The 11,143-nt window shown below is 43.2% G+C and overlaps 1 protein-coding gene across 2 annotated transcripts; it reads left to right on the plus strand.

Moving 5' to 3' along the window:
- Positions 1-56: 56 nt before the first annotated feature.
- Positions 57-6,621, plus strand: LOC123123862 (DNA repair RAD52-like protein 2, chloroplastic). Of its 2 annotated transcripts, none has more exons than XM_044544506.1 (4): positions 57-1,352; positions 1,556-1,593; positions 1,822-1,913; positions 6,454-6,621. In XM_044544506.1, the coding sequence occupies exons 1-4, from the start codon at positions 1,069-1,071 to the stop codon at positions 6,598-6,600; spliced, it is 561 nt and encodes a 186-aa protein (XP_044400441.1). In that variant the 5' UTR covers positions 57-1,068; the 3' UTR covers positions 6,601-6,621. The 2 variants fall into 2 exon arrangements, with proteins under 2 accessions (XP_044400441.1, XP_044400439.1); XM_044544504.1 differs by lacking the exon at positions 6,454-6,621 and adding an exon at positions 3,189-3,678.
- The last annotated feature ends 4,522 nt before the right edge of the window (positions 6,622-11,143 follow it).

An 11,143-nucleotide genomic window follows, 5' to 3' on the forward strand; every position in this document is an offset into this window, starting at 1 on the left:
CTAAAAATGCCAAAATTGCCTTTCGGTCTGTAGAGGAGGAAATGGGGTGTGCGCATTCCTAAGGCATAATCATGACATGTTTTCCTTGTGATTCTTTGCACTTGGTACAGTGTTGGGTGAACGTCTAGGCAGAGCTTCAGGAAATGAACTTGCTTGATGGAGCACTTTATAAAACTTGCTTCTTACAGTTCTTTTCTCCCTACTAATCTCCTTTTGTTTTTATTTCTTGGTATTATCTACTCCCTTGTCCAGAATTACTTGTTGTAGAAATGGATGTATCTAGACGTATTTTTAGTTCTAGGTACATACATTTGTATCCATTTCTGCGACAAGTAATCCGGGACGGACGGAGAGAGTATTATATATGGGGAACGTCGAGTTCTAGGTTGTAAAAATATTTGTATTAACTTCCTGTATGGTTTGACCCTGCTCTCTATCAGTTTAATTGGCTTTTGTTTCCACCACGGCGCATCTTGTTCTGTGCAGCATGGAGTGCAACCACAGAAGATGACTATAGGCCTTCACCAAATATATCAAACCTACCTTTTCGTGTGCAACTAGTGCACATGTAGGATGTTGCCTTTGTGATTCTTGGCACTTGTGCTATCTGCATAGTTTGAACTTTGAAGAGATGGCTGCATTTCTTTCTCAAGTTCTTCCTTGTTTGGACGCTCGATTGGAATTTTTTTAGGCATTTTAGAGCCAGCCGTGTGAATCCCCCGCAAAAAAGAAGAAGATTGTAAATAGTACTTCCTCCGTCCAAAAAAGCTTGTCCCAAGCTTGTTTTTTAAATAGATGTATTTGAGGGACAAGTTTTTTCGGACCGAGGGAGTTGATCTGGCGTAGGTCATCGATACTTTGACCGGCTGGCGTGGCGAGTTGACCTCTGCCACATCGGATGATGATAGTCACACGTAGGATAACATTTTTTTAACTTTTCCACGTATAGCTGGCTGAATCGAATACTACTAGATGCAACCACTTCGATCGTCACTGTGATCCCACCACCTACCTACCTACCTCCTGCTGCCACCTTCCTCCGCTCCGCTCCGCTCCGATCCGATCCCCATGGAAGCCACCGCCGCCTGCTCGGCCTCCCTCGCCTCCTCGCCGCTCCCCCACCGCCGCAGCCGCGTGCGCGTGGTCGTCGCGGCGGCCCGACGGAAGGGGCCGTCGGGCGCGGTGGCCGCGGCGGCCTCCACGGGCAACTACGTGGTGCCGCTGGACGCCGCGCCGTCGGGGATCACGCGGCCGCTCGTCGAGATCCTGCGCGACCTCAACAAGCGCGTCCCGGAGACCATCGTCCTCCCCGCCTCCCGCCGCGCCTCCGCCTCCGACCCCGTCATCCCATGGTACTTTGCTCCACCTGCCCGTGTCGTGTGCTAGCTCGAGATCCAGTCGAATGCGCGTGTCATCCCACACATCTCACTGCGAAACTCAGGCCGATCCACCAACCCATAGGCCGGAGCGCACGGATCCTCGTACCCTCTCTCTCACCGCGCGCATTCTCCTGGATCTCTGACCACTCACGGATTTCCATTTCTCTGTCTGTCAGGTACCATGCCAACCGGATGCTCAGCTTCTACGCCCCCGGTGAGCCTCCCCCCCATTTGCCCAATTCCAAAACTGCTCACATATGGTTTGTGATCTCATCCGAGTGGGTCGATTCATGCTAATTTGTGTATTTATGGCTTCTACTACTTGTATATCTAATCTGAGCAGTTGATTTCACGTATATATAGCGTTTCTACTAGAAATATGATGATCGGCGTGCTAACCGTTTGCTCTTTATGGTGTTCTTGGATTATGCCCTGTTTCCAGGCTGGTGTGGAGAGGTCCGTGATGTTATTTACAATGACAATGGAAAGGTGACCGTGGTGTATCGTGTCACAATACGAGGAATAGATGGAGAGGTACCTAACTACTGTCTCTTGTTCGTGATGACGGTCAACATATCGCAAAGCTAACATCATATGAATTAGTTTATTAATGGGTCAGTCAATCATCAAGCTCCTAATTTTATAAATCTCTTATAGTTCAGGATTCAACCTTACAAGGCATACATGCATTGGAAGAGCTATTAAGACTTCAAGTTGCTAGCATTGGAACAAATCTCCTAGAAAATATCAAATTTCAGAAATTCACTTGGTTGGCAGAATCATTGTTTAGGTTGGCCTGTAAACCGGATGACTTGGGTAGCGTTGGGACAAATTCAGATACATTTGTGAGTTCACCCCATATGCTTGTGGCATCCAATGTCAAGTTGCAGGAGCCCCTGCCTATCTGTCTCTGCCCATCCAAGGCGTAAATCAATTATTTTCTGTTTGTTCCAGGCATTAGCTATAACTTGGAACCGACTACAGCTGTCATTTCCCAGCTGTGTCTGTATCCAAAGTACAGAGTATATGCTCCCCTGCTTCACCAAACAGATATTATTTCAGTTTATGAATCCAGTTTGCTGAGTTATACTATTAATTAGAGAGGAGATAAATGACATTTTCAACTTTCAGCGTGTTAATCGGGTTCATAACCACAATGTGCAATTCAAATCAGCACTACACGGCTAATAATCCATAACCACAATTGCACCCGTTAGTATCTACTCCCTCCGTTCGGAATTACTTGTCACCAAAATGGATGTATCTAGAACTAAAATACATCTAGATACATCCATTTCAATGACGAGTATTTCCGAACGGAGGGAGTATTAATGAATTCAGGTTCTACCCTCGTGATCTGAAGTCTCTGTGGAGACATTGTAGTATAGTACTCTGTTTACATTTTTCTCGTAATGAGTGTGTTTACCTTGTGATGTTTCAAACTGATTATTTCCACATACAAACTTCACTTCCAGTTTTCCCCCAAAAGAAATATGGGTTCAGTTACATAAGCAGACATACTTTGCAAGTTTGCCTGGTTGTGCAGGCAGCAAACCAGATGCAGTCACCTGCATTTTTGTTGTTGTATATTGCCTTTGCTGTTGTGTACTATCTATTTATGAAAACTCCTGTGATTAATAACACTTGCAAACATACATAGCAGTGTGGCAACTTCTTGAGTCAAGAAAAGCGCAGCTATGGACAATATCTATATCTAACATTGAAACAGCACTTATTTCTAAAAAATTCAACAACGAACAAAGTCAATGTTTGGTAATCTTCACTGGAACTCTGCTTTCGTCTGTGCAGGTTCATCGGGAGGCTGCTGGAACAGCATCACTGAGCGACGCACGGCTCGACGACCCCGTGGCGGCCGCGGAAGAGGCGGCGTTCTGCAAGGCCTGCGCGAGGTTCGGCTTCGGGCTGTACCTGTACCACGAAGACGAGGTGCTGTGAAGGACGTCATCATATCTTGTCTCACCCTATCCATGTTCAGAAGGTCAGACGCCAAGCTTGGCAGAGCTTGTATGTAGCGCTGCAAGATATCACCCCACATGTACCATTCACGATGAGCTGTAAATATGAGGCGTATCTTGTTTACATTTGTGTTTGTTGGCACATCAGTTGTTGTAATCTCTGTGTGATAAGAGTGTCACTCGTTTCCTAAAGTGATAATTTCAGTTGCATTTGGTACAAATACAGCATGACCCAGTTCAGTTGTTAGGATTGAAACCATTACTTCCATCAGAACATTTGAACAACTTATGTAATGGAAACTCCTGATCTTTGTGCTTGCTTAGATCACTGCATTGTACTACCTCTGTTCCTAAAATATAAGTCGTTTTTGCAGTTCAGTTTAAACTGCAAAAACGTCTTATATTTAGGAACAGAGGTAATACCTACTACTTAGAGATCTGAATAGAGTTGCCCACAATTGTGCTCAACGGGTTCTAAACAAAAAAAAATGGTGAACCTGTTTTCGTGTATCAAACTAGCTCACAGGCAAAGCAGATGTCATTCTCTAGCTGCACTTTCTGATCTGGTTTGCTTGGATTTTGTAATCCATGTTGTATCTGGTTTGCCCAGACTCTGTAATTCATTAAGTAAATATAGATGAGTTTGATTACTTAAACTTCAAAGAAGTGGGCGTAGTACATATGCGCAATTAAAATGCATATGGAAACAACTGCAATAGCATAATATATACACTTAATTAACTAGATGAGTACCTAAAGTATATGCAATGTTAGAGCTTCATCGCATGTTCATTATTTCTACTCTTCATTTCATATAGGGTCGGATACGCATTATAAAAGGTTTTTCATGTAATAAAGAAAGAAATGAAAAATATTTTTTGTTTGTTTGTGATCAGTAACTAAAATTGAGTTTTAGTCAAAGTTAAATGTCAATGAAAATGGCATGATACATATATACAATAAGATGTGGTTGCCGAGAACTACTTTTACGAGCTTATCGAATAAAGCATGGTCTAGCCAGTGACATGTTGTGTGATGGCAAGATCGTTTCTGCTGAGTTCATGACATGGTGCTTGAAATTATTATATCAAAATAGGTTGAAGATCATTTTATCTCTATGGTTGGAAAAGGCCAAACATGTTTCACAAATCAACATGGTTTTATTCGGGGACTATCACTTTGGCACACTGACGAGGAGTTGGCATCTGCGTTGTCAAATGAAGATATAACGTAATCGATCTCTAATAGTAGTATCACTAGGTTGTCAAGGGTTAAAAGAGCATGAACATATGGACAAATTATTCCAGCTAAAGTATCTAAGCCTCAGGGCCGCGTCCATATCAAAGCTACCACCAAGGATTCGATGCTACATAATCTAGAGGCCCAAGATGTTAAGGAACGTACATAGAAGAGTTGGTACCTGGAATTGTTCATCTCACCGAACTGCAATATCTACCCACTGTAACATTCCACAAGGCACCTAACGGGATCAGGAATATGAGATGCTTACGTGTGATCCCAAGTTTGATATTATCATGAGTTCATTAGATGGTGTGGACAGGCTCGAGGACCTGGGCAGCTTGAATGAACTCAGATTATTGTTGGACAACGACGACGAGGACAAAAGTGTATAAACACAATTAATTTTATCATTCTTGGATGGGTGGGTGGGGGGGGGGGGGGGAGCATGGCCCCCTTTCCTGGATCATCACTAAACATATTATATTTTTATTCAATTTTTAATATTGTGTACTTTGAAAATATAAACATAAACTTTTCTAAAATTGATATGGATTTAAATAGTTGAACCTATATTAAAAATTATTGTGTAAATATGTATCTTCATTCAAGACCACAAGCACGCACAATTATAGTGTATCTTCATTGTATTTTTGAAATAAACAATTATTAAAAACTGATAATATTGTATTTTTAGAAACTGTTGAACTTTTTAAAAATTATTGTGTAATAATAATAAATACACAAGAAATACATGTTGTTAAGTTTTTAATGCATGACATACATTTTTTTCAATTTTTTAATACAGGTGACATAAACACGCTGTTCAAGTTCATGTTCATTCATTTTGATATACAGGTTGTTAAATTTTTTAATGCATGACAAACATTTTTGAATAACACGTTTACAAATTTTTAATAATCGTGAAACATTTTTCTAAATCCACTAACACTTTCTTTGAATCTTGTGGCAGTTGTAATTTTTCTTAGATTTCTTTTATTTTTCAAATGGGAAAAACCAATACCAAAATGAAAAATGAACATGAACTGGAACGTGTATTCCAAGAAATGCTCATCATGTTTATGGAAAATGTTCAATGTGTATTAATAAAATATTGTGTAAAATTATTCTTACATTTATACTAACACGCTTAACATGTTAGTACATTTCTAGAATTTATAATTATTACACTCGAGATCTGAAGTCTCTATGGAGACATTGTAGTATAGCACTCCCTTCGTCCCACAATATTAGACGTTTTTGCGAGCTAACATAGCTTGCAAAAACGTCTTATATTATGGGACAGAGGGAGTACTCTGTTAACATTTTACTATTAATGAGAGTATTTATCTTGTGATGTTTGAAACTGATCATTTCAACATACAAACTCCAGTTCCAGTTTTCCCCAAAAGAAATATGGGCTCTGTTACATAAGCAGCCAGTCTTTGCAAGGTGATCTTGAATTGCCTGGCTGTGCAGGCAGCACATAAGATGCAATCACTGCATTATTGTTGTTGTATATTACGGAAATCTATTTTGGCTCTAGGGAGCACATGCTCCTGCGTGCCAAAAATGGATTTTACAAATGTCACAAAAAATTGAAAAAGATTAGATGTGTTCATTGTGGCAAAGTTCATATTATCTATTAATGCAAACACCTGTGCTCGATATTTTTTTTTTGCGGGTGACATCATTGCAAACAGACATAGCATTGTGGCAAAGTTCTTGAGTCAACAAAATCACAGGTACCGACAATATCTAACATCGAAACAGCACTATTTTCTAAAGAATTCCACCACAATCAAAATCGATGTTTGATAATCTTCATCTGAGGCTAAACTCTGCTTTCGTCCATGCAGGTTCATCGGGAGGCCGCTGGAACAGCATCACTGAGCGACGCACGGCTCGACGACCCCGTGGCGGCTGCAGAAGAGGCGGCGTTCTGCAAGGCCTGCGCGAGGCTCGGTTTCGGGCTGTACCTGTACTACGAAGACGAGGTGCTGTGAAGGACGTCATCTCTTCTCTCACCCTATCCACGTTCAGAAGGTCAGATGAACTGTAAATATGAGGCGTATCTTGTTACTTTGTGTTTGTTGGCACATGAGCTGTTGTGATCTCTCTGCGATAAGAGTGCCACTCGTTTTCTGAACAGTAGAGAACCCCTGTGGTAATTCCAGTTACATTTGGTATAAATTAGTACTTCCACCAGAACATTTACAAAGAACTCGTGTAATGGAAGCTCCTGATCTTTGTGCTGGCTCTGATGATTGCAGACTTGCAGTATATCTACTCCTTGTAAACACTGTTAAAATCAGTTAGGGGAAAGCCAAACTGTTTCAACTTGGCGATTTTGTGATGTACTCCCTCCGTCCCAAAATAAGTGTCTTGGACACGCTCCTCTTTGCAATCCAGTATAGTCGTTCGCCGGAGTTGCAACGACAATCGGTCAGGTTGGGAAGAGCTTGGATTGGGCCCACTAGTCAGGCTGACGTGGCGCCGCCAAAGTAACGGCTACGTTGACTAACGTTATCATCAAGTGTGGCCCTGTGAGGTCCACCTATCATTGAAAGAAAAGAGAGAAAGAAAAGAGAGAAGAAGAAAAAAAATCCGATGCTCGTTCACGGCGGTGGCCATTGTTTAGCTATACGCGTACACCAACGGACCAACTTGGATGTTGCTGCTCGCCTCTCGCGCCGCCCGCTGCTGCCCCACCTCACTGCTCGCCGCACCCACTGCTGGTAGCCGCGCCCGCTCCGCGCCGTGCCTCGCTGCTCCCCGCGTCTGTCACGCGTCGTGCCTCACGGCTCGCCGCGTCTGCCGCGCGCTGCGCCCGTTGCCACCGCGCCTCGCCGCTGGCCGCACTCGCTGCTCGCCGCGCCCGCCGCCTGCGACGCCTGCTGCTCGCCGTGCCAGCCGCTGCTGCGGCTCGAACCGCCATGGCCTCGTCCTGCCCCTGGCCGAGGCAGAGGCCGCCGCCGGCCCCGCTGCCTGCTGCTCACTGCCGCTACTCACCGCGCGTGCTGTTTCTGCGGCTTGAGCCGCCATGGCCTAGTCCCGCTTCCGACCGAGGCAGAGGCCGCCGCCCCCGCTCGAGCCTGCTGCTCGCCCCGCGTGCTGTTGCTGCCGCTCGAGCCGCCATGGCCTCGTCCCGCCCCTGGCCGAGGCAGAGGCCGCCGCCAGGATGTGATTTTATTTTTTTTGCTCGTGCGGTACCCCTTATCTGGACCAAAATTTTGCACTGAGATTTGTCCTCTCTTCATATATTTTTTTGAGGGGTTGGCCTCTCTTCATATAGAAGGTGCTATTTTTGTTTCTCTCAAAGAAGAAAACATTTGCCGTGCGGCACACACCGTAAGCAGTTTTAAATAGGATAGTCAACAAATAAGAAAATATTTGAACTTAAAACTTTGTATGTAGGCCAACACCGCACAAGTATATATGTAATACTCTGCAGAAATTGTTTCTTATTCCTCGGTGCAGCATAAAATTCTTAAGTTATAGAATTTGGGATAAGCTTCGTAGTTTGTGCACTCGACCACTCCTTGGAAAATAAAAAATGCTATTGGAAAATATTCGATGGACTACATGCCATCACTCAGCAGAATCAATTATTCTTTCGGAACAGGGGAAGCCCAGCCCCATTGTTCATATATGGTGGTATTAATTATATGGAAACACAGAGAAACAACAGCTGTGCTGCTTGCTCAGCCATACAGCGACCAGGCAAGCAAACAAGTAATCGACACTACACCTAAGTCCATCAGCAAGTATACTATATACATCCAGCAGAAATAACCAACCCCGTACAAACGTAATTACATAGCTGAAACACTATACGAGCGTTTGACGTGAATTATCATCCACTATATACTATACGAGGGTTCGACGCAAATTTTTCGTCAGCTATAAGGAATGCAAACTGTGTTGATCACCCAATGTAATTAGCGGAAACTATCGTTCTAGTTCCACAATGTATATGTGTAGCAAGTGGCAATTGAGACCGCTGATCCTCTTTCAGCTTCTGTTTCCCGTCTTCACATCTCAACATTGATCAGCGGGTTTGGAATATAAGAGATGGATTAAATTTGAAGAACAAACCTACAGGAGTATGTTTTCAGTGCCTCTTGCGGCTGAGGACCATCTCATCCGGAAGGATGACCATTTTAATTCCCCTACTCCAAGTTCATTTCCTCGTTATTACCGGCCTCTTCATTGCCTTCTTCATTTAGATCCCCAAATAGGGGGAAACAATTTTAGGACGGTTCGGATGGGCACCAACTTTGGTACTGATCACAGCTGTTGCAGGCATGTATTCCAATGGTGTGAGCTTTTCGCTCAACTGGTTGGTCACTACTAGGAAAAACCCTAGTACGTAGTAGCGCGGGTTTTGAGGCTATCAGCAGCGCGGGCAGCCGCGCTACCAATAAGGCGCTACAGCTAACTGTTAATAGTAGCGCTATCTGTACCCGCGCTACTACTATTGACTATATCAGCAGCGCGTTTTCGGAACGCGCTACTATTAATTAGCTGTAGCGATTTCCTGACCCCGCGCTACTGCTATATCTTTCATCATTTCCCCCCGGCTTCCTATCTCGTTTCAGCTTAATAAACTGCAATTTGCAGATACTAGGTACTACTAGATATCAATTTCATAAAGCATTATAGGTACTCGGTAGTACTCCCTCGGTTCTAAATTACTCGTCGATATCAAATTTGAACTAAAACCACGACGAGTAATTTGGAACGGAGGGAGTACTAGATAACAATTTCGTATATACTCAACATGCATCCTCAAGCAGTAGTAGGTGATATCGACGACGATCATCATATGTAGTTCTAGATGATATCGACGACGATCATCATATATAGTTCTACATGATATCGACGACGATCATCATATGTAGTTCTAGATGATATAGCCACACACACATATGTAGTTCTAGATGATATCGACGACGATCATCATCCTCAAGCCTGGGTGGTGGGTGTTCCTGATAATAATTAGGATGGCCTGTCCAACACGAAGATTCTTGCCAACGAGGAATCTCTTCCACGCAACCGAGTTTAAGTGTGTGCGACCGTCTGTGTCCATGCGGTAAGTACAGGTGGTGACGGAGCCCCTTGCGGTAAGGCGTAGTCCAGCTGAGCCTTCTTCATCAGGCTCGATACCACAACTCACAGATAGGTTCTTTGGCAATTTCTGAATAAGAAAAACATATCAATTAATAAATGGTCTCGCACATACTCTTGCAAATATATTTCTATTAAGTCTAGATTTCTACACCATCAAAAGACACAGTACTACGCATTTGTACTAATTAATCATGAATTCTACTAATAAGTATATATGGATTATCTACACTATTAATAGTTCCTTGGATTCTACACTAATAAGCATGTGATTAGACTCTACACTAAAGCATATCATCGACTAGATTCCACAAAGCATATCATTGGACTCTACACTAAGCATATCATCGGATTCACTAAGCATATCATCGGATAATTTGCGTTTGTAAGTATAACAATAAAGCATATATATATCATGAAATTACTACAGTCAGTACGTATAACATACCATTTCATGCCGATCGACCATGGTACTTGTTAGGCGGGTCATGAATGGCACCCCGACAAAGTCATCACGTGGCGGAATTATGCCCCATAGGTTGCACACCTCCTCCTCGCTCAGCCTCATTCTTTGAGCTACGATGGCTTCATGAAGTGGGTTCTCATCATCTTCATCGAGTGGGTCCTCATTATCTTCATCATCTTCGTCATCTTCATCATCTTCCACCAGGTTGAGATAAATGACAACCAGCTTGGGTCTTTCTGCTCTGAAGGAGAAGCTGGTCAACTCACCACCAGTAAGACGCACGCGGGCGAGGAAACGGGCCCATCCATCTCCTCCAATTTGCGACATATTGCGTCCTTTCTCGACCTCCATAGTGTACGGCCCCCCAGGAGCCTCAAATGTCACAGTGTCTCCTGTCAGCTTGTTGAATTTCAACCTCACATTGCATGGGACGATCTGTGTAAAAAAGCAAAATGACACAATGCAGTAATGCCAACACAAAAAATAAAATAGTTGTTACATTTCATCTAATTTCTTACCGCCGCATTACGAAAACTCGGCTAGAAGTAGATGCCGAACAGCTTGCCAGTTGCAAGGCTGCTGGCGCACCTTGACTTGCACAGTCGACATAGTGGTGGTGGTGGTGGTGCCATTTTCCTAAAACAATATGAGCAAAGGATTAACGATTCACTTCACAGGAAAGAAAAACAATAGCATGTGATATTTTTGGTTCTTCCGCGAGAAGCAATTTTATGGACAATTATAATCCTAAGATCTAGTAACATATTAGATGACAAGGTACCACCTACCAAAGCATTTCGGTGGCACCTATTGCCGAAAAAACTTTTCACAAATATCTACCAAATAAGGGTACCACCTACCAAGACATTTCATCTAATTTGGCCCCTATTGCCTAAGATAATTGATTAAAAAACAAGTGGCAAATTTAACTAAATTGGCACCTACATTTTGCC

This window comes from Triticum aestivum, chromosome 5D (genome assembly GCF_018294505.1).
Source record: "Triticum aestivum cultivar Chinese Spring chromosome 5D, IWGSC CS RefSeq v2.1, whole genome shotgun sequence".
Lineage (NCBI taxonomy): Eukaryota > Viridiplantae > Streptophyta > Magnoliopsida > Poales > Poaceae > Triticum > Triticum aestivum.

What these genes read in the sequence shown, in the direction of transcription:
- LOC123123862 (XM_044544506.1), top strand. Translation starts at nt 1,069, where the DNA reads ATGGAAGCCACCGCCGCCTGCTCGGCCTCCCTCGCCTCCTCGCCGCTC. An exon ending in GCTCAGCTTCTACGCCCCCG is followed by an intron (nt 1,594 to 1,821) that starts GTGAGCCTCCCC and finishes CCCTGTTTCCAG; the next exon opens with GCTGGTGTGGAGAGGTCCGT. An exon ending in TACGAGGAATAGATGGAGAG is followed by an intron (nt 1,914 to 6,453) that starts GTACCTAACTAC and finishes TCGTCCATGCAG; the next exon opens with GTTCATCGGGAGGCCGCTGG.